This window comes from Manis pentadactyla, chromosome 2 (genome assembly GCF_030020395.1).
Source record: "Manis pentadactyla isolate mManPen7 chromosome 2, mManPen7.hap1, whole genome shotgun sequence".
Classification (NCBI taxonomy): Eukaryota; Metazoa; Chordata; class Mammalia; order Pholidota; family Manidae; genus Manis; species Manis pentadactyla.
Genome location: NC_080020.1, coordinates 200,777,613 through 200,802,848, shown reverse-complemented (window position 1 = coordinate 200,802,848; position 25,236 = coordinate 200,777,613). Strand labels below are relative to the sequence as shown.

The window sequence follows — 25,236 nt, the reverse complement described above, 5'->3', positions numbered from 1 at the left end:
CATGCATTTTCTTAGCAACACCAGTGCGTCACTTCTTTGCCTCCTAGGTAAGGCAGATGATTTACAATACAGTGGGGTAGAGAGGGACATCAGATAACAGGCCTTGCTCTCAAGGAAGCCACCGTCAAGTTGGAAGAGACTTCCTAAAGAAAAAAAGATACAGGCTGAACCTCAAAGAGGAAAAATCAGCATACTGTAAACAGAAGGGAAGAGGTAGGCATGAGCAAGACAGCATGAGCAAAAGCAACAAAAAGGAGAAAATAACATATTCAAAGGAACAGTAGGGAAATTAGCTTGATTAGACTATATGTATCTATTGGTAGTTGGTAGGAATTTAATAAAAACTTGTGGGTTTGAATAGTAGTACATAAGGCAAAAAGGGCAAGTCCAAATTTTATAGGCCCTTGAAAGCTAAGCTGAAGAAAATACAATTAACCAAGAAATAATGTAGGCCAATGTTCAACCTCACTAGTAATAAAAGCAATATAAATTGAAACAACATGGTAATTTCCCCCCTTATATTCTCTTAAACTTGCATTTAAAAAATAATACCCACTGCTAGGAAGACTACACATGCTGGTAAATTTGGAAATTGATATCTTCTTATTTAAAGAAGCCTGGCCATCAGTTTTGTGGAATATTTATATTCTTTAGTCTAGTATTTCCATTTCTGATAATTTATCCCAAAGAAATAATCCAAAAAACATGGACAAAGCTAAAATGCATTAGGATATTGCCTGCACTGCATTTTATAATGTAGAAAAATTAGATGAAATATAAATGCTTGATGGTAAACAGCTGGTTCAAGAAAAAAAGAAAAAGGTTTAACAAAAGGGTTGAAAAAAACCAATTAAGGGGATATGGACTTTGGACCTGAGCAGGAAAATGACATGGGGAAACTATTTTTCAAGAAATCTGATAATATATAAATTGAATCTGAAAGCTAGTTATATACCCATTACCAAGAAATTACACCTAGAATAATATATCTGTAAGAAATAACCTTACATGTTAAAACACTTTGTAAATACACTCATCATACCATTATCAATTTTAAACAAGGGGAAAACTAAATATTTAATAGTAAGAGAATTATTAACTGAACTATGATTTGTCCATTGTAATGAATGTTATTTGTAAATGCTAGAAAGAGTGGTATTACACACAAAACCCTGAAAAATCATTAAATTTCACTGAAATGGGTACCAGGAGCAAGAAGACATTTCTAGAGAAAGAAACCTCCAGGGAAAATGCCTTGGAGCCCATGGATTCAGTTGTCATGGGTGAGCCAACCAGTTTGGCAGTGCATGGCAGCACAGTTTTTAAGGCAGTTACAGCTGAAAACAGGAAGGATAAAAATAAGCAAGTATGTAAGAATGGTATGGCCATCTTTGGAAAGACCATAGCTTATAAATGGTCATAAGGCAATTGAAATACATTTTTCCAAAGATATAAACATTATAAATGGTGCCTGTGCAGATAGAAATCTGTTTACTTCCCCACTGAAACACTATACTTTTACAATGATGAAAAAAACTGAAACCACGCTACTTTCATATTACTAATCAATCAAAACAAGAGAACACTACTGAAAGATAAATTCTCTTTTATTTCCCTAAAATGTTAAAACTTAAGGAAAAGTTGGCTTAATTAAAGCATAAAAGAGAAAGAGATGATGACTTGTGTGTTTCTGGGGAAAATTGGGCACTCACCACCTTTAGAAAACAGTGACAGTGTTTTTTAAGTACACATAATTTCATTTCCAAATACAGAAAGGGAAGGCCTATCACCAAGCCACTTTAACATTTATCAGTCATGATCTGAATCATTTATTGTCATACAGATAGAACAAAAGAAGGGAGCAAAATTAAAAACAGTCAAGTGAGATTTTCCTGCCTGGAAGAACTGGGATGGGAAAGAGAAAGGGGTTTAAAGAGAACCTTATTCATATTCGGCTGATCTGCTTGAAGAGTGTAAGAAAGAGCTCTGATAGAGGTGCAGGTATGCAGGGGCATGAAGCGAAGGAACAGGAGCAGTAGGGGCACATGGGCTCTTCCACTGAGGGAGAGGAAGCGAGTCAATGAAGTACCGACAGCTTTTCTCCTGGCATTACAGTTGAGGTCAAGTCTTCTCTCTCCTCAACTGTTCTTCAAATATTTAGACCATATTTAATGAATGTCTGTACTCCCCACAGCTCAAAGCCTTGGACTTACTTAGTAAGTGTATTTGTTGAATGAATAAGGAAGAAAAAACTGTTGGATCACCTAAACAGGCCACCAATTATAGAAATGGAACCAATGGCCTAGGGGGCTTTGATTACAGGGGGTGAAAGATGGGATCAAGTGAGTTAAGGGGAAAAAATGGGTAACTGACCAATTATATGTACTGAAATCAGTTGATCATAAATTGAGTGATCACAGAAATAAACAAAAGAGAGACAAAGATGTACAAAGGACAGTGAATGTCTCTAGAATTATGCTTAAGAGTAGAAAAGTCTATAAACCAGGCAGAGAAAGACAAACACCACATAATTTCACTTATTTGTGGAGTATTAAAACAAAGCAAGACAGATAACTGGGATTAAAGATGGCAACATGAGAAGTGAGACAGAGACCTCCTCATAAACCACATATAATATGAAAATATAATTTAATACAATGAATCCTGAAAAAGCAACAGAAAAGAAGGCTGCACCAGACTGCATACAACTGGAGAAAAGAGCAGACCTCACAGAACAGGGTAATGTACCAAAGCTGTGACCTGGCAGGGCCCTTCCACAACCCCAGCTCACCTGCGGGAGGAAGAGAAACAGAGCTGGGAGGGAGTGGAGGCCTGGAATTGCTGAACACCTAGCCCTGGAGATCTGCTCTGGGAGCATGAACCTACATAGCATGGTGCTCTGGTGATTTAGTATGGTTGGAAAGTTAAGACAGGTGGAACACCTGGAGAAATGGAGATTCCAGCTGCTTGTGTAAAACAGGGATTCATATCTGGCTGATCTGGGTGGGCAGTCTGAGAGACTTCCTAAAAGCAAGAGGGCTGCTAAAGGGGCAAGGATTGCACAGAACTTACTGCTCAGGAGAAAAGACAGGTAGACAAAATTGTCCTGGTGTACTCTGCCAAGCAGGTTGGGAGCTTAAACGATCTTCAGGTGCACTATCCCCCTGGCTATCTTTGCAGTTCCAAGGCCTCCACCGTGATACACAGCCTGCTGTGTCTTCCTCCCAAAGAAATGGACAGGTGCTAGCCTGCACCTGGCTCAGGCTCGCAAACTGGCAAACCCTGCCCTGGCATCAGGCAAGCCAGAGGGAAGCCCCACCTATGGCAGCTACAAACACAAAGCATAGAGGCTCACACCTGTGTATTCTGCCCAGCGGTTCTGGCAGTGGAGACAGGCATACCAGCAGGGAAGCAGGAAACATTTATTTCCTCCCCCCAAGCACCAACACTGCTCCCCTGCAACCCCTGACACTGCTTCAGGGGCTGAGCAGCTCCAGAGAGTACAGCTTCTGGGCACTAGAGGGCACCACAGACAAATTATGAAACGTCAAAGGAATCTGGTCCAAAGCAAAATGATGACTACACCTGAGAAGGATTCAAATGAAATCGACCTCATGAATCTTCCTGAAAGAGATTTCAAAATAAAAATCATTAACATGCTCATGGAGGTACAGAAAAATATTCAAGAACTCAGGAATGAATTTAGGACGGAGATACAATCATTGAAGAACACAATGGAGGGTATTAAAAGCAGATTAGATACAGTGGAGGCGACGATAAATGAAATAGAAATTAGGGAAGAGAAATACAAAGAAGCTAAGGCACAGAGAGAAAAAAAGATCTCTAAGAATGAAAGAATACTGAGAGAACTGTGTGACCAATCCAAATGGAACAATATTTATATCATAAGGGTACTAGAAGAAGAGGAGAGAGAAAAAGGGATAAAAAGTGCCTTTGATGAAGTAATTGCTGAAAACTTCCCCAATCTGGGGAAGGAGATAGTCTCTCAGGCCATGGAGTTGCACAGATCTCCCAACACAAGGGACCCAAGGAGGACAACACTAAGACATATAATAATTAAAATGGCAATGATCAAGGATAAGGACAGACTATTAAAAGCAGCTAGAGAGAAAATAAGATCACATACAAAGGAAAACCCATTAGGCTATCATCATATTTCTCAGCAGAAACGTTACAGGCCAGAAGGGAGTGGCATGATATAATTAATAAAATGAAGCAGAAGGGCCTGGAACCAAGAATACTTTATCTGGAAAAATTATCATTTAAGTTTGAAGGAGGGATTAAACAATTTCCAGATAAGCAAAAGCTGAGAGACAGCTCCCACAAACCATCTCTACAGTGTATTTTGGAGGGACAGCTATAGATGGAAGTGTTCCTAAGGTTAAATAGCTGTCTCCAGAGGTAATAAAAAGGGATAGACAAAGAGTACAGAATATGATACCTTATATATAAAGAATGGAGGAGGAAGAAAAGGAAGGGGTAAAAAAAGAACTTTAGATTGTGTTTGTAATAGCATACTAAGTGAGTTAAGTTAGACTCTTAGACAGTAAGAATGTTAACCTTGAACCTTTGGTAACCACGAATCTGAAGCTGGGGATGGCAATAAGTACATACCTATCGATAATCACCCTAAATGTAAATGGTCTGAATGCACCAATCAAAAGACACAGAGTCACTGAATGGATAAAAAAACAAGACCCAACTATATGCTGCCTACAAGAGACTCACTTCGAACCCAAAGACATACACAGACTAAAAGTGAAGGGATGGAAAAAGATATTTCATGCAACTAATAGGGAGAAAAAAGGAGGTGTTGCAGTACTTGTATCAGACAAAATAGACTTCAAAACAAAGAAAGTCACAAGAGACAAAGAAGGATATTACATAATGATAAAAGGGTCAATCCAACAAGAGGATATAACCATTATAAATATCTATGCACCCAACACAGGAGCACCTACATATGTGAAACAAATACTAACAGAATTAAAAGGGGAAATAGAATGCAATGCATTCACTCTGGGAGATTTTAACCCTCCACTCATTCCAAAGGACAGATCAACCAGACAGAAAATAAGTAAGGACACAGAGGCATTGAACACCACATTAGAACAAATGGACCTAACAGACATCTACAGAACTCTCCACCCAAAAGCAGCAAGATACACATTCTTTTCAAGTGCACATGGAACATTTTCCAGAATAGATCACATACTAGGCCACAAAAAGAGCCTCAGTAAATTAAAAAAGACTGAAATTCTACCAACCAACTTCTCAGATCACAAGGGTATAAAACTAGAAATAAATTGGATGAAGAAAACAAAAAGGCTCACAAACACGTGGAGGCTTAACAACATGCTCCTAAATAACCAATGGATCAATGACCAAATTAAAACAGAGATCAAGCAATATATAGAGACAAATGAAAACAACAGCACAAAGCCCCAACTTCTGTGGGACGCAGCGAAGGCAGTTCTAAGAGAGAAGTATATAGCAATCCAGGCCTACTTAAAGAAGGAAGAAAAATCCCAAATGAAGAGTCTAAATTCACAATTAGTGAAACTGGAAAAAGAAGAACAAATGAAGCCCAAAGTCAGTAGAAGGAGGAACATAATAAAGATCAGAGAAGAAATAAATAAAATTGAGAAGAATAAAACCATTGAAAAAATTACTGAAACCAAGAGCTGGTTCTTTGAAAAAATAAATGAAATAGATAAACCCCTAGCCAGACTTCAAGAAAAAAAGAGAATCTAAAAACAAAAATAGAATCATAAATGAGAAAGAAAAAATCATGACGGACATCACATAAATACAAAGAATTATTACAGAATACTATGAAAATCTATATGCTAACAAACTGAATAACCTAGAAGAAATGGAAAACGTTCTAGAAAAATACAACCTTCCAAGACTGACCAAGGAAGAAACAGAAAATCTAAACAGACCAATTACCAGCAAGAAAATTGATCAGTAATCAAAAAACTAACCAAGAACAAAACGCCTGGACCAGATGGACTCACCGCTGAATTTTACCAGACATTTAGAGAGGACATAACACCCATTCTCCTTAAAGTTTTCCAAAAAATAGAAGAGGAGGGAACACTCCCAAACTCATTCTATGAAGCCAGCATCACTCTAATACCAAAACCAGGAAAAGACCCCCCCCCAAAAAAAGAAAACTACAGACCAATATCCCTGATGAATGTAGATGCAAAAATACTCAACAAAATATTAGCAAAACCAAATTCAAAAATACATCAAAAGGATCATACACCATGATCAAGTGGGATTCATCCCAGGGATGCAAGGATGGTACAACATTCAAAAATCCATCAACATCATCCACCACATCAACAAAAAGAAGGACAAAAACCACATGATCATCTCCATAGATGCTGAAAAAGCATTTGACAAAATTCAACATCCATTCATGATAAAAACTCTCAACAAAAGGGGTATAGAGGGCAAGTACCTCAACATAATAAAGGCCATATATGACAAACCCAGAGCCAACATCATACTTAACAGTGAGAAGCTGAAAGCTCTTCCTCTATGATCAGGAACAAGACAAGGATGCCCACTCTCCCCGCTTTTATTCAACATAATAGTGGAGGTCCTAGCCATGGCAATCAGACAACACAAAGAAATAAAAGGCAGAATTCAAACTGTCCCTGTTTGCAGTTGACATGATATTGTACATAAAAAAAAACCCTAAAGAATCCACTCCAAAACTACTAGAACTAATATCTGAACTCAGCAAAGTTGCAGGATAAAAAGTTAATACACAGAAATCTGTTGCATTCCTGTACACTAATGATGAACTAGCAGAAAATCAGGAAAACAATCCCATTCACAAATGCATCAAAAAGAATAAAATACCTAGGAATAAACCTAACCAAAGAAGTGAAAGACCTATACCCTGAAAACTACAAGACACTCCTAAGAGAAATTAAAGAGGATACTGATAAGTGGAAATTCATCCCATGCTCTTGGCTAGGAAGAATTAATATTCTTGAAATGGCCATCGTGCCTAAAGCAATCTACAGATTCAATGTAATCCCTATCAAAATACCGACAGCATTCTTCAATGAACTGGAACAAATAGTTCTAAATTCACATGGAACTACAAAAGACCCTGCAAAGCCACAGTAATCAAAGACAATTTGGTAGTGGCACAAGAACAGACTCATAGACCAGTGGAACAGAATAGAGAGTCCAGATATTAACCCAAGCATATATGGTCAATTAATATACGATAAAGTAGCCATGGATATACAATGGGGAAATGACAGCCTCTTCAACAGCTGGTATTGGCAAAACTGGACAGCTCCATGGAAGAGAATGAAACTGGATTACTGTCTAACTCCATACACAAAAGTAAACTCAAAATGGATCAAGGACCTGAACATAAGTCATGAAACCATAAAACTCTTAGAAGAAAATACAGTCAAAACTCTCTTGAATATAAACATGAACAACTTCTTCATGAACATATCTTCCTGGGCAAGGGAAACAAAAGCAAAAATAAACAAGTGGGACTATATCAAACTAAAAAAGCTTCTGTACAGCAAAGGACACCACCAGCAAAACAAAGACATCTTACAGTATAGGAGAATATATTCATAAATGACATATCCAATAAGGGGTTGATATCCAAAATATATAAAGAGCTCATGCACCTCAACAAAAAAAACCCCAAATAACCCAATTAAAAAATGGGCAGAGGATCTGAACAGACACTTCTTCAAAGAAGAAATTCAGATGGCCAACAGACACATGAAGAGATGCTCCACATCGCTAACCATCAGAGAAATGCAAATTAACACCCCAATGAGATATCACCTCACACCAGTTAGGATGGCCAACACCCAAAAGAAAAACAACAAATGTTGGCGAGGATGTGGAGAAAGGGGAATCCTCCTACACTGCTCGTGATAATGTAAATTAGTTCAACCACTGTGGAAAGCAGTATGGAGGTTCCTCAAAAAGCTCAAAATAGAAATACCATTTGACCCAGGAATTCCACTCCTAGGAATTTACAGTAAGAATGCAGGAGACCAGTTTCAAAAAGACATATGCACCCATACATTTTTCGCAGCACTATTTACAATAGCCAAGAAATGGAAACAACCTAAGTGTCCATCAGTAGATGAATGGATAAGGAAGATGTGGTACATACACACAATGGAATATTATTCAGCCATAAGAAGAAAACAAATCCTACCATTTGCAACAACATGGATGGTGCTAGAGGGTATTATGCTCAGTGAAATAAGCCAGGTGGAGAAAGACAAGTCTCAAATGATTTCACTCATCTGTGGAGTATAAGAACAAAGGGAAAAACTGAAGGAGCAAAATGGCAGCAGACTCACAGAACCCAAGAATGGACTAATAGTTACCAAAGGGAAAGGGACTGGGGAGGATGGGTAGCAAAGGAGAGATAAGGGGAAAAAGGGGCATTATGATTAGCACACATAATGTAGCGGGGGGGGCATGGGGAAAGCAGTATAGAAATGACAATGTTGTTCATATAAGTTTATATTAATCATACCAAAAATAAATAAATTAATTAAAAAACAAAAACAAAGCAAAACAGAAGGAACAAAATAGCAGTAAACTCATAGACACCAAGGGTGAAGGGGATAAAGGGGCACAATATTTCGCAATGACAATATAAGTTGGTCATGGTGACAGTAGTACAGGAGAGAATACTGTCAATGATTCTGTAACATCTTACTACGTTGATAAAAAGTAACTGCACTAGAGGGGTGAGAATTTAATAATATGGATAACTGTTGAACCATTGTGTTGTATAATTGAAACCAACATAACATTGTATATCAATGATACTTTAATTTAGAAAAATAGAAAATTCTAGAACTCCAAGATTTAGTAACTGGATTAGATTTATTAATCCTTGTCATATGTAGCTGGTCTGACCCCAACTTCTGTCCAGCCCATATGGTTTGCCCTGATCCAGACAGCCTCAAGTTCCACTTCTGTAGAGGCAGTTTGTAGAGAACAAAATGTTAACCGTTTGGAGGAGAGAAAAGAAAGAAACTCGGCAGATGGAGAAAAAGAGATTGTTCGAGACAATTGGCCTAACCTGAGTTTTGAAGCCAAAAAGTCACATCAAAATACTATACTCAATTTAAATAGAATAGGGAGTTTTGGTCCATAAATAAAAATAATTAAGTACCAATTCCAATTTAGAAAGCTCATGTGACTTCACCCTGTTTAGCCTTACAATAACAAAATCAATGTTGTAATATATGGGTCAAATTCCAATAGTTTATAATAAAAAACAATGTAACATTCTGTTAGTTGGTCAGAGATTAGCTATGAGCTACGGAGACATTTCATATTGCAGAATAACATTTCCTGACTTAGAAATTTATTGTATTTTATTCAGAATCTCTGTTTCAATGCTCTATAAGATACTTTTCATGTGTGAAGACAAATACTTTGTTCATGAGTGAAATTTTTATAATGTAAGCTTGCTTACTGGAATGAATTATACAGAACCACATATCCAAACACTTGTACTACGACATACCTTTTTAAAATTATATAAAGGAATTGCATAAAGGGGAAAAAACAGACTTTCCTATTAAGCTAAAATACTATATATAGTACTTCTCTTCCTACTAAGCCATTGCTCTTTATGAAAACATTTTCAAAGCTTTTGAGACAGCCTAGAAGAACGTAGCAGTAGACATCATTAGTTATCTAGTAAAAATTCATTCCCCCATCCCACCCATCCTTTTAACAGTATTTTAACTTTGGTTGGGTATTCACCCTTCTCTGAGTAGTCACATGCTTCGGGGAGGGCTGGCACCAACTCCAGATCCAACTGGGGAATCCTGATTAGTCTAACCTAATTCTGGTGGATCCATTTCCCTTATTGGGGGTAAACTGGGGCATGCTAAGATGTTAACTCTGGCCAAAAAGATGTGATAGAAAGTCTGTAGGATGTGGGGTGGAGAGCATGGGAACACACACAGGAGGTACTGTCACTCTTAAAAAAGAAACAGAGGCCACGGATACTGTACGTAGTAGACACTGTTGCATCTGGATGTGATGGGTGGAACTGCAAACATTCTGCAACCAAGAAGGAAGCTTGCTTGAGGCGAATGCCATCACGTCAAGGATGGCACAGTAGAATACTGGAAACAATCAGTGTCTTTGACAATGTTATCAAGCTAGAATGAATCAATCTCCCTTAAAACTTTCTGGTTATAAGTGAGATAACTTTTTCTTATTGCTTATATTTTGATTTGGCTTTTTCTGTTACTCGCAGCCAAAAGCATTCTAACTGCTACAAGTCTGAATTATTTAAAGCCTCTGTTTAAATATTTAAAAAGGGAACTATTATTTGGGAGATGAGGGTCAAAATAGAGTATGCTGCTTAATTTACTAGCAACATATACAATCCAAAGGTTCAGAACTCAGCCTCACTTTCTAGTGAATTCTAAAACCTTACTTATTATATTTCAAAGCTAGTTCCCTGCTTTCTATCTACCTTCCTTACACACACACACAGATACCTGCATTACAGTCTGATGGGTTTGGTACTTACTCTGCTGATGAGTTCATCAGCCATGTTGTAGGCCCTATTTCTCCCATATCAATGATCAAGGCTTTGGCAAAGTAGACATTATTTTCTTCTGACAAAATAGTAGAAGATTCTAACACTGAATATAAAGTTCATTATTCCAAAGAGGCACTTTAAAATATGGTAAGATTTTTTAAAAGTCTAAATTCATGAAATTTTCATTGAGTCATATTTATTGACTACCTAAGATAATACTGGAAATTCCTATCTGACAACTTGGGATAGTTTACACTGTGTATTTAACTGCACTTAAAACTAAGCCTTTCTGCTACAGACTATCTACTGTTAAAAGAACATATGGGATGTGAACAGTTCCCAGGAATGTGTTGTTTTAAATTGTCTGATTTTTCTCAAACTATTCAAATTTAGTTAGACAATATCCATCATATCATAGATAAGTTTTCACAAATGCTTAGGGTGCCTAACTGGTTTTCTTGGTTTCACTGGAGATGGCTGGTAATTGTAGGTCGGCTTTGGTTATGTAACTGTATTCCTATTATGTTAATGTGTGTGCGCAATTTAATTAGTAGTTTAAAACCTATACATGCTTAAGTTACTCTACAAGAAGATATGTCAAAGAAATAACCAATCTTCCCATGTTTTCTTCTGTCTGCTACTTCTATAGCTTTTCTTCTTCCTTCTTAATTACAACCCTTAAATAGAATTCGTGCCTCATATCGAAATTACCGAGTATCATAATTCTTCCAAGTGGTAAAGATACCTCAAGACAAATGTTGGGCATAAAATCCATAGGGCATAAATCTGCAAAGAAGTAAAAAGCCAACCTTTTCAAACAATATTGCTTCTCTCTCACTTACCAACTTTACATTTCCCTGTATGGCCCCAGAATATGACTGGTTAGCCACAGACAGGTAAGATTCCTCAAGGGAGGAACAACCTAAGACAGGCACAGTCGCAGGGGGGTCATCAGGTGAGAAATTGGGGATCAACAGAGGTGAGGCTTAGAACCTCACCCCCCCTGTTTTGAGAGAAATCATCTGCATCCGTGGATGTTTTGTTGCCCTTGTCTAGCTTGGATTAATACTTAGCCTATAGGCACACACCTGATCATCTACATTTGCTTTCTTACAGCACTAAACTATGTTTTCTACCTTTATCTTGCATCTACCTACCACTTCAGCATTTAATTAAAAAATAATAATAATAATAATAACAATAAGGGAGAAATGTGGGATTCACATATAAATCAAGTATAAAAATCAAATGAATATTCATATTTGACCTGATTGTTTATAGTTCATAATGCGTGATCAAAACTGAAAGTTTCTGTGATGACTGCCCTGGTACTGTTCACCACGTAAGAACTTATTCACTATGTAAGAATTTGTTCACCATGTAAGAACTTGTTCGTTGTGCTTCAGAAGATTGGAGACTGATGAGAATTAGGCTTGGGGTGGATTAATGATTGTGCATCGAGTCCCCGGTACAGAATTTTATTGTTGTTAACTGTTAACAACCATTTGATCAATAAATATGAGAGATGCCCTCTCAAAAAAAAAAAAACAAAAAAAACTAATCCTTTCTGTTGCTTAGTCTTTTTGGTTTGCAAGATATATCTGAAATGAATATCTTCCTTTCTCACAGATGGTGCTGCCCTAATGATCAGAAACATGCGTTTCACCTGCCTTAATCAGTATGCCCCAAGCTATTTCTGATGGAACACAAGATAGTAATAGATGTTCTTTAAAAGGAGAGAGAGAGTTTTCCATCGCTAAATAATCTGGAGAAATATTGCATGTTATATCCTACTCTTGAAGATTCACGAAACGTAGCATATTAAATGTTCTGAGAAGTCCTGACAAAAAGAAAATTTTACTTAATCCAGTATTTCTAAAACTTAATTGACTCCAGAATCTAATTTTTCACTAATTATCTTATTATATATTGGGGAAAATAGAAATCCTTAAGACATAAGACATATTCTCTATTATAGCCACTTCCTGATTTAGAAGTAACAGAAATAATAAATGCTGAAACAACCATACAAAGCTGGAATTATGCTTTAACAGTCTACAGAGAGTACAAGTCATTCATAAGTAACTCTCTTCCAGGGTCTTACATGCATTTTCCAGTCCCACCAGCCAGAGACACAGAATGCAATCACTTCTCAAATGATTCTTAAACAATGCTTTCAACATGGAATACTCCAATACAAAAACTTCCAATTGATTCCTAATATCATGTAAAATTCAAACTAGCTTCCTGGTATATCTGTTTTACTCACTAATATAACCCCAGGACCCAGTAGAGTGCTTACACAGAGTAGATGGTCAATGAATTCTTTCTCTAGAAACAAACAAACAAACAAACAAACAAATAAATGGATATTTATTCCCATCATATCCTCTCTGTCATACTTTGGTTTATCTTCTAACTTTCTCAGACATACACAAATGTGTTCCAACCTCTGTATCTTTTTTTTTTTTTAGATAATTATTTTTTTATTGAAGGGTAGTTGACACACGGTATTACATTACATTAGTTTCAGGTGTACAACATAGTGATTCAACATTTATATACATGACAATTCTAGGTACCAGCTATCACCATACCAAGCTGTTACAATATCTTGACTATATTCATTACATCCTGGTTACTTATTATTTTACCATTGGAAGTGTATACTTTTTTTTTTTTTTTTTGTGAGGGCATCTCTCATATTTACTGATCAAATGGTTGTTAACAACAATAAAATTCTTTATAGGGGAGTCAATGCTCAATGCACAATCATTAATCCACCCCAAGCCTAATTTTCGTCAGTCTCCAATCTTCTGAGGCATAACAAACAAGTTCTTACATGGAGAACAAATTCTTACATACTGAATAAGTTCTTACATGGTGAACAGTACAAGGGCAGCCATCACAGAAACCTTCGGTTTTGCTCATGCATTATGAACTATAAACAGTCAGTTCAAATATGAATACTCATTTGATTTTTATACTTGATTTATATGTGGATACCACATTTCTCTCTTTATTATTATTATTTTTAATAAAATGCTGAAGTGGTAGGTAGATACAAGATAAAGGTAGAAAACATAGTTTAGTGTTGTAAGAGAGCAAATGTAGATGATCAAGTGTGTGCCTGTAGACTATGTGTTAATCCAAGCTAGACCAGGGCAATAAAACATCCACGTATGCAGAAGATTTCTCTCAGAACGGGGGGGTGAGGTTCTAAGCCTCACCTCTGTTGATCCCCAATTTCTCACCTGATGACCCCCCTGCGACTGTGCCTGTCTTAGGTTGTTCCTCCCTTGAGGAATCTTACCCGTCTCTGGCTAACCAGTCATCTTCCGGGGCCATACAGGGAAATGTAAAGTTGGTAAGTGAGAGAGAAGCCTTATTGTTTGAAATGGTTAGCTTTTTATTTCTTTGCATATTTATGCCCTGTAGCTTCTATGCCCAGCATTTGTCTTGAGGTATCTTTACCACTTGGAAGAATTATGATACCAACCTCTGTATCTTTGTTCATGCTATGGTAACCCCCTTCTCTCAACCTATCCAAATCCTACCCATCCTTTCAAGTCCAGATTAAGCCCTGAGACCTCATCCTCTTTTGACCCCCCTATCCTCTGACAGTACCAGAGAGTTTGAATTTCATTTTTCTTAAATTTGTTCACATGTTGGTCTCATCTCTCAATAAATGATAAACTCCTTGAAATCCAAGACCATGTCACAAACTACTTTTGTATACATATTGGAGTGCCAAGGTACATAATAAGTATTCAATGAAAAAAATTTTTCATTATATTTTGTAAAAAAGTTTGGTGTTGAACAAGAATAATTGGGAATTCCTGGAATTTCTAAACTATACATTACTAAAATCAATAATTATAAGGACAAAGTCCTGAACAAAGAAGAAATATTATCCAAGTTCTAAAGAAACTATTCCCTCTGGCTTTAAACTCTTTGACTCCCATTTTCTCATTTGGAAAATTGCACTGTGGTATTTCTCTACAGGTAATGAATGAGCAACAAACACTACCTGTAAACCTGCTGGTAAATGAAGACTATCTCATACTCCTGGAAGCAATCCTGGCATCTTAAATTATATAATCTGGTATTACATTATATTAGTCTGGTTCATATAAAATATAAGCTACAAAAATACCAAAGCTAAGAAAAATTATTTACTCATGCTTTTACTAAGATGCAGAGAGGATGCATGCATTGCCAAAATTCCATAGAACATGCTCAAACTACAGCAACAATGCCTTAGTTATTAAAGAAGGCAATGGCCTGAAGCAGTACTCAGGAACAAAGATTACTTGGTCCATGCAACAGTCAATATTTAAGAACAAAATGACTAATTCCCACTTCAAGTTCATGAACATATTTCTTTTTAACAGCTTCTTTTAGTTACAATTTTTATTTGTGGTTTTCCTACCTGTGATCCATGAACCTAAGAATGAACAAAAACTTGAAATATGAAACTCTTCAGTAGGCCAAAGTGTCAGTAAAGACTTGATTCTCATTTTAAGAACTTCTCAACAAGGGTTACACAAAACTTGTACTTTACTTCTTGGTCTCCAAATATACTCATTTATCTACTCTGCCTAAAGAACCGGACTGAATATTTTATTTAAAAAAAACTGTAAAAAATGCATGAAAGACACCTCCAGACCAATATCAAAACACTGGGGCTCTTAACTTAATTTCAAATCACTTGAAACCAAATTATCATTACTTTTGCTAACAGAAACTCCATTTGTAAATAATCAGCTAATTTTAAAAAATGTTTTAGTTGAGCTTCCTGTGAGGTAAATGTTAACGATTCAATTTATTTCCAGCACTGTGTGACCTTGAGCAAATGCTCAACTTTTCTACCCCCAATTTCACACCTGCAAAGTAAGAATGGAACTAGATGACTTAAGTCCTCTCAAAGATAAAAAATAATAATAATTACAGTTATTATCATCATTTTTCTTAAAGATGAGTGAAAAACACAAGCACAGAGTTGGAAAAATGCTAAGCCTGGAAAACATCATACCATCGGCAAGGGGTACCTTACCACTAACCCCCAATCCTCTCATAGCACCAAACTATCATCAAATACAAGAGTTTTACAGAGGTGATGCCTTACTGGCCACACTGGTATCTTACTGGAGCAATTTAATTCATTCCCTACTTGCCAGCCAGAAAACTCAGAGTTCTTTTCTTGGCTTTGTAGTATAACATTAGAAACCTTGCAATCTGCTCCCTCCTCACCTCTTGTCTTCATGAAAATAGATTCACTTAGGAGGAGAATGTTCATGGGACAAAAGACACATAACCTCTTCCACCATCCACAGAAAGGGTCACAAAGTCTCCTGAGAACAAACTTCAGCACTGGCCCTCTCCCACCTTTCCTCCTAAAATCAACCTGCCATGTGGCGGGTGTGAGATTCTTGCTCTACATCAAGACTCTGGGTGAAGTGGTTCATTTCCCACACAGTTTGACAGTGTAAAATCTAAAGCCAGACTCTGAAAGGGTGACTCACTGCTCATGAGCGACCGTGTGTTGGTTTATTAATCTGCATAAGATCTGCAGATGGAACTGGATTTGTGTTCTAGTTCTGTCACTTTCCAGCTGTATGATGTCAGGCAAATAACTAAACGTCCCTAACCTTAGTTCACTCCATTGTGAAATTAGGATGACTCTCTCCACATCACTGTAATGTACGGCTGTAATGTAGGCTAGAATCGACACCTATAAAGGACCTGGCATATGCCAAGCACATAAATGGGCTTTGAAGAAATGCTAATCCCCTTCACATCTTTTCCCTTCCTTCTCTATGTGTGGACAGTCTCCAGCACAGCAGATAACTGCCATATTCTTTATCAGACTGTCAATTTCCATAGGGCCAAAATTATGTCTGATTCATAGAGAGGGCCTGGCCCAGAGTGAAAGCATAATATATGTTATGTGGAGAAAATGAAAATCCTTTGGGTCTGAGGATGTCAAGATTATCCTGACCACAGTCAAAGAAAATTCTGATCTTCAGTTTGGCCAAATAGGCACTTGCTCCAAACCACTATAAAGTTCAAAGCAAATAAGATATTCTGAAGTCTAATAATTACATTCTCTAAAATATAAGAACTCAATAGCCCTACAGCTCTCAACTTTAGTTTTGAGAATCGAATTATTTCCTAAACAATAGAGTGGGTAACCACAGAAACATGTGGAATTTCTTTTCCTAGAAAACATGAAGAACAGGAGAGAAGCCAGTCTGTCTGGAAACTGCTTCAAAATCTGTCTGTAAGCAGGGGCTGGACTAGATTAGATGCCCTTGGAAGGTCCTTCGAGACCTATACCACTAAGATCTTAAAAGAAATAACTAAAATAATTCTGTCATTTATACCCAGGAAAATAAAATAAATATAATTTAAAATCTAACACAGTTGTTAGAAATAATTTTACTTGGATCTAATGATGCTTTTGCAAACATTTCCTTCTGAAATTGTACAAACCCATCTTAAGCTATTGATTTGAACATGAGCTTTCTAACAGGACAGACGCAAATTGTACTTAACAACACAGAAAATAAGATTATTATTCTTTGGTTCCTTTTTTTTAACTATCTATTTCCATGTACCCCAAATCTACTCATCCCTAAAGCTTTATAAGAAACACAACTTTCTCCCAAATACTCCACTCAATTCTCCCACTAATGAATTTCTAATGCATCCATTACTTATATTACACTGTGCGGTTGACTATTATATGTTGTCTTCTATTTGTATCTGTTTCACAAATAACAATTTTTTTCCCCTTACTGAAATGTAAGCTCGAGCAAGATCCAAGTTTTCTATTTCTCCTGTACTCCTCTACTGTATCAATACTGAATCCATGACAAACACAAATTCTTACTGGCTGACTGATTGACTTAAAATGAGGCAAGAAGGCAAGAGCACTCTGAAAGAAATAACCCAATTATAAAAAGGGTGATGGACCTGAACAGACAGACATTTCTCCAACGAAGAAATACAGATGGCCTGTAACAGGCAAATGAAAAGATGCTCCACATCACTAATCATCAGGAAATTATGAATCAAAACCACAATGAGATATCACCTCACACCAGACAGAATGGCCACTACCCAAAAGACAAGAAATAACAAGTGTTGGTGAGGTTGTGGAGAAATGGGAATCCTCCTACACCACTGGTGAGAATGTCCATTGGTGCAGCCACTATGGAAAGCAGTAGGGAGTTTCCTCAAAAAACTAAAACTAAAAAACATTTGACCCAGTAATTCCACTTCTAGGACTTTACCCGAGGAAAATAAAATCCCTGATTTGAAAAGATATATGTAACTCTGTGTTTATCATTGCATTAATTATAACCAAGATATGGAAGCAACCTAAGTGTCCATCAGTAGATGAATGGATAAAGAAGATGTGGTACATATACACAATGGAATATTATTCAGCCATAAAAAGAAATCCTGCCATTTGCAACAACATGGATAGATTTAGATGGTATTATGCTCAGTGAAACAAGCCAGGTGGAGAAAGACAACTACTGTATGATTTTACTTATTTGTGGAATATAAAAACAAAGTAAAACAAAATGAACAAGATAGCAATAGACTCACAGACACTGAGAAGTGACTGGTGGTTATGATGGAGGAGGGGTTGGGATAGGTGGGAGGGGAAGGTTGAGGGGGATAAAGGGGCATAAAAATTCTCAATCATAATATAAGTTGGTCATAGGGATAGTAGTATAGCATGGAGAATAAAGTCAATTATTTTGTAATACCTTCCTATGTTGACAGTAACTGGCATTAGTGGGGGTGAGGACTTAATTATAAGTTGAAACACGTTGAAACACTGTGTTGTGTATTTGAAACCAATAGAAGATTGTACATCAATGATACTTCAATTTAAAAAGAACACTCTGTATATTGAACATTTGTATGAAGCTTTAGAAAAGTCTAAAATAAAGATTTCCAGGCTGCTATATATTGATATTTGTCATTTACTTAGGACTAGAATGGTTGAAGATTAATACATACAGGGGCTAAAGGGAAATACCTAGAGTTACATATCACACTGGCTTAGCTCTGTCCTATGAGGAATGAGGAACTACCAATGTGAGCCTACTCATAAAGCAAATGGAAGCTATTCTGGAAAAACCAGCACACTCCTCAGATCACAGAGCTGTGAAGGTTCTGATTCTACGCAAGATCAAGCATTTATTCTGTCAGGCCAAGCCAGCCAGGTGGCAATAAAGAAAAAGGAAAGGAACTCGAGAAAATTAAACTGTAATAACAATATTTAAACAAACAAGTGAAACTCAACATTTTCTCATTCTTCATAATCCAAACAACCCATCTAGAAACAAGACTAACAAACTCTGTAGAGTTCAATCACTGTAAGTGCACTCTACATACTTACAAATGGGAGTGTAGAACCCCCTGCTCCTTCCTTTATATATGAAAAGGGAACTTCCTGCCCCTACTACAGGGCAGATACTGTTCTAGGCACCATGAATACAGCAGTTTACCAAACTCACAATTCTAGCAACAAGTACAGAAAGATTAAGCTTTGTATTTTACAGAAATAGGAGACCTCAAGGTAAGTCCAAATCTCTTAGAAGAGAAAACCAAAACCCACAGAGGTTAAGTTAGTTAACCTCATGTATATCATGACTATACGGCAATAAAAGCAAGAGTAGAAAGACTTCCTATCTCTTCTCTAGTAATGAAATGTACTTATTCATTAAGCAAGTATTTCTGTGCGCCTATTGTATGCCAAACACTATGCTAGGCACCAGGTACACTAATGGGTAACATACGGGCCCTGTCCTCAAAAAAGCACAGTGTTACTGTAAGACAATGGGATGAGTACAATAATAGAAGTGGTAACAGAGAAAAAAAGCAAACTACATCTCAAATTGCAAAGGACTTCCAATATTTTTAAAGAAAATGAACTGTTAATAGTTTATTTATTCCCACCATGGCCCTGTGAGTATAAAGCATACATCTTATTATTCCTTTTACAAAGACAGAGAAATTGAAGTATACAGTGGATAAGGGAATCTATTAAGGTCATCTCCAGTGGCAGCAAAATGTCTAGAAACCAAGATTGTTTATTCCAAGAGAGACATTTTTTCCTCTAAATGGGAAAAGCAGATGTTCTTTTTTAGTCCAGTTCCCTTCTTAGCAAGAATTCACATTTACAAGATGGTGTGTAGAACAATCTGTGGTTATGAACATAGACCTTCCTGGCCTGTTCAAGTCCTATGGGCTAAGTTTAGTTATCCCATGGTTGAGTAACAAGCCAACAAGAATCATTACTACTAGCATTCTTAAAGTGCCCAGTATATATACACGTGTGTGTGTGTGTGTGTGTGTGTGTGTGTATGTGTATGTGTGTGTGTGTGTGTGTGTGTATTACACAGAGTAGAAGGAAAAGGCTCTGCCCCCAGGGAGCTAATATTATAGGGTACAGGCTTATAAACATTTCAACAAAAAGTGACATAATTAAACAAACTACAACTAAATAACCATCACAAATAATGACAAATTTACAACACTAAAGTTTTGCAGAGCAAATCTAGTGGGTGCTCCCAAGAAATATACTCTTCAAGAGTTAAACAGAGAACAGAAACCTTGTATATGTAATAATATATACCAATCTTCAGATTATTGAAATAAAGCCTCTTACCAAAAATGTGTCTTACATTAAAAAAAATTAACTTCTTCATTCCTTCTTTCACTTTTCAACTCTACTCAAAACAATTATAGGGAGTGTTCCACTTCCCTCTTTCTAGGAAAGTTATATATTTCATAACCTTTCCAATTAAAAAGAATGAATTTATAATGGAGGTTCAAATCAGCATGTTTGAGCAAAATATTAAATAAATCAGTGTGGTCTCACTGCACTATTCTTCTACTCTTTGTATGATGCAACCTAAATTAAATAAATCTGTTAATTTTTTCCTGTACATAGTAAAATTTGCATATACATTCAAGAATCACTCACTTCATAAAAAGTAAAATGGGAAAAAAACATTTTCAAGTTTAGTTTTAAACATTAATTTCACTTATTGATAACCTCTTACTATATTTTATTCATAAACATAACCTTTTTAAACCTTAAACATAACCATTTTAAACCTTAGCATTTTGTAGAATTATTAACAAAATAAAGCTAAGGAGAAACATTATTAGTGATTTCAAACTGCTGACAAGAAGAATTTCTTTAGGAACCAGCTAAATAGTAAAAATTATAATCATCCTTTCAAAGGAATAATGTTATCATTATTTAAAAAATAAAACTTGGTTAAAAAAAACCTCTCTGGTATTTCCTGAATATACTTAGGGGATTCATACTTATAGCCAGTTGCCTTCCTTTTAAACATTTATTGAAATTTTATAGGGTGATAAGTAGCAATTTCAACAATTCAAAACTATCAGTAAGTTTCATTAGAATTATTAACAGTGCATCAGAAAATTATTGATGATTATTTTCTAATTCCTGACACTTAGTTCCATCATAAGGAAACCTAATTTAATAAAGAAATGCTTAAAACTAACTTAAAAGCGTAATAACCAACTTTTTTTAGGTAGGAGAGGAACAGGGCTTGATTTATCTCTAGATTGTCAAGAGAAAGACCACTAGCCAAACTGGTTCTTAAATGAGGCTAAGAAAATAATTAAATATGCAACGACAGTGACATCTAGTGTTAATAATTGCAGGCCACCAGACTACCATTAAATCCCCCCAAGTGCTAAAGAAACAACTCTTCAAGGTATCTCTTCTTTAAAAACCAACAAACAGAACTTGTGCATTGTATCTAAAAACGAAGGACACCTAATCAAAAATGTTTCAATAGGTTTCCTTCCAGACTTAAGAAAATCTCAAGAGAAAAACACCTTAGGAGTAAAGTAACACTAAAGACCTAAAAATAAAAAGCATTGTTTATTTCATGTGGCCAACATCTGTAACTGCTCCCCTCGGTCACAGAATTTAATACAAAGGTAAACTGGCACATGTTCTGATGAGTGTTTTTCATAAACATTTAAACTTCCAGCTATAAAAGCAAAGAAAGATATTACACAAGCTAATGCTTGATGATACATCAAGAAAAAGCAATTTAAGATATTTCAGGAATACCTGAGGAAGATACAAAGAAAAAAAATTTTTTTAGCTTGCACTGAGAAACAAGCCTTACACTTCAGTCCTTGCTATCTTGCTATATTTTTGTTGCTTTGAGAGGTTCACTTATTAAACAAGAGATATTTTTGCCCAAAGGCTTAAAATTTGGCAGCATGCTCTAGATGAATCTATAAAAATAAGAAAATTCTAAAAATTATTTTTGGCCAGGACAGTATTTTATAAAAGGTAAAGTTAGCATGAGATGGAGCTTACCTATTTTTTTTGGAAAGTTCATCCTTTCCCCTTTTAACTCCAAATATTCTTGTGATCAAGGTACTGAAGAGAAGTGTGGATGAATTTCTCACCTAATATAAAAATAAACACACAATAAGGGTTAAGAAATATTCAGGACATGAAACTAACATTTACAATGCTCAAAGCAGATATTCAAAATCATTAACCAATTGGCTAGTATGGGGCTAAAGAAAATATGGTTTCTGTTCATAAAATAACACAACTTTCAAAAATTTAATAGTAATTGACTTAATGACTTCCTCTTACAAAGAGCTCTACAATCCAATTGCATGCATACCACACAGTTCTTTCCTATACTTCTAATATTACCAATTGTTTTTATCATCTCTTTGTACTTATACCATCAGGTAACACTTCTTTAAAAATTTTTTTTTCATTTTTCCATATCCTTTCTGATGATGTATATCCCCAAAAGAGATCAGATCCTTCCATTTATTCTTTGTAATCATTTACTTACGAAAAAGCATTTGTAAGATTCAAAGAACCCATGTTATTAATATAGCCAAGAAAATAGTTAATATCCAAAGTCTTGCTTATTAACTTTCTAATGTAATAAAGTAATTTTAACCCTAAAATTACCTGAAACAACTGGTTAACAAAAATAAGAACTATCATTAATAAATATGAATCATTTCTTCAAAATGATAATAGAGCTTATCTGTTTCCAAGCCAATGTGTCAAGACACTTTGCTATATCATAAAAATGTCTTCCCAAAGCCATGGCATATTGGGTTTCTTCAGTGACTTTGCCAAATCAAACTAGAGATGTATAAATATCAGTATCTACTGACTTCCTTACAATAAAGAAGGTACTACTATAACACTATGGAAAATATCCAGAAATAGAACACACACACTTACTGCCAACACAGAGCTTATATTCTAATTAGATAAGTGTCATAATTATGTTATGTTAAAATAGAAATATAAGAGGAAAGAGAATAAAAATGAACAATGTACGATTTAGAAGATATCCCTCTGGAACTACTGCAGTTAAGTGTCATAAACTCAAATGCCCACCGAAGCCCAGTGAGTGACAGGCAGCAGAGGACTGGGTCTAACACAGCCACTATTCACCTTCACCTCAGTTGTTGCCATGGGAGAATGTAAGCCCAGTACTGTCAGACCTTCTGCTTTCTAAAGAGAAGCCAGAAACCCCAATTTTTATACGAAATCTCACTATTCTGAAATGTTGGCAACAAATTTAAGAGAAAAAAAAAACCAGTGTGGAGGCAAAAAACACAGTTGCAGGCTGTATTTAACCTATCAGCCACCAGTTTGCAATCTCTCTGCTAGAAGCCTAAGACTGACTCAATTCATGCATGGTAACTCTAGAAGTAAACAAGAGATACAGTGGCACAATTCATATCAAAATTGCATTAAAACCCTAAAATTAGACAAATTCATGTATGTCCAGTCAAGAGTAAACAACATTAATGAAGACCCTACTATGTTCCCTGACTAATATCCCCAAACAATAAATCTCTCTCTCCTGTTACTGAATCAACATCCCCTCTGCCCTAACTCAGGTCTTGATTATTTTGACTTAGCCTATTGACTTAGTTTCCAAGACTTCAAGGTTTAAAATGACTTGGTAAAGTCATCTAGGACCCTCTCTCTTCTCAGGAACTGCACAAAAACATTTAAAAAATAGAAAAACTCCATTTTGCTTTAAACAAACTTTCTGACCAAGGCTGCCCGATGTGGTGAAGTTAAAACAGAAGTGCCTAGAGATGAAAAAGGGTGCCTGCCAGAGCACACCTTAATCAAAACTGTAGAGGACTGTTTCACAAGGTGAATGGGCACCCCCAGGAAGAAAACTCCCTTGTTTGATTCAATAGGCTGGAGGTAGGAGACACACAATGTCTTTTAGTAGTATTAAGATGGATCCATGAGTTCCAGTATTATTAGCCTGATCGATTCATTATTAAGTTCCCTCATTAGCTCATCCTGTCAAAGATCATCATAACCTATTCCAGTAAGCGTAGCAAAATAGTGATATTCTACCATTCATCAGTTACAATTTTTTTAAAAGTTACTATTATAAAAAAAAAGCTTTCCCTCATCAAACCAAAACTTATTTGGTTACTCTGTTATTTGGTGCAGAATTATTTCCATATATTAACCAGTTTGCAGAATGAGTTCATGCCACAGCAACCTCCAAAGGCAACCAAATGATGATCTTTTAAAACACTTTTGAAAACTAATTTTCCTCTTATTCAGGTAAGTTCACATACCATAAATTTCACCATTTTAAAGGGCACTACTTAGTGGCTTTTACTATATTCACAAAATAGGAAACTGTAAACACTACCTAATTCCAGAATGTTTTCATCACTCCAAAATGAAACCCTGTACATTTTTAGTAGTCATTCCCCACCCTACTTTAATCTACTTTCTGTAGATTAAATCTAGATTTCTGTAGAAATAAAGCCTAGCATTTAGTTAAAAAAAGGGGCCAAAATAATTCAATGGAGGAAAGAACTGTCTAACAAAATGGTACTGAAACTACTGATACCCATATGCAAAAGAATGGATTTGCTTCTTATCTTATACCATATTCAAAAATTTACTCAAAATGGTTCAAAATCCTAAGTGCAAGAGCTAAAACAATATAACCTTTAGAAGAAAACATTAAGTGTAAATCTTTGTAACCTTAAAAGATCATCATTTGGTTACCTTTGGAAGTTTCTACGGTAGGAACTCATTCTGTTGAGTCTACTCATCTATTTTCTGTTTCTATGGATTTGCTTATTCCAGACATTTTATATTCATAGGATCATGTAATATGCAGCTTTTTATGTCTGGCTCCCTTCACTTTGCTTTTCTCAAGTTTCACCTATGTTGTAGCATGTATCAGTATATCATTCCTTTTTACGGACAATAAAACATTCCATTGTATAGATATACCACATTAAAAAATCTATTCATCATTTGATGGGCATTTGGGTTGTTTCCACTTTGGGGCTATTATGGGTAATAGATACTATGAACATTCATGCACGAGGTTTTTTTCCATTTCTCTTGGGGGTATACCTAGAGGTGGTACTACTGGGTCATATGATAACTCTACATTAACCTTTTAAAGAACTGCCAATGTGACGGTATCATTTTACATTCTCACCAGCAATTTATGAGGGTTCCAATTTCACTAATTCTCCTAATCTTCCCCAGTACTTGT

General features: G+C 36.0%; 1 protein-coding gene across 11 annotated transcripts in view; it reads right to left on the bottom strand.

The window, feature by feature from the left end:
* Positions 1 to 25,236, bottom strand: part of THADA (THADA armadillo repeat containing) — a 362,728-nt gene that overhangs the window by 241,893 nt on the left and 95,599 nt on the right. For all 11 annotated transcript variants that reach the window (XR_005032689.2, XM_036925595.2, XM_036925596.2 and 8 more), the window contains exon 26: positions 22,014 to 22,105. Coding sequence is in view for 10 of the 11 variants with exons in the window: in XM_036925595.2 (XP_036781490.2) it covers positions 22,014 to 22,105 (92 nt within the window). In the remaining variant the exon portion in view is untranslated. The remainder of the gene's footprint in view (positions 1 to 22,013; positions 22,106 to 25,236) is intronic.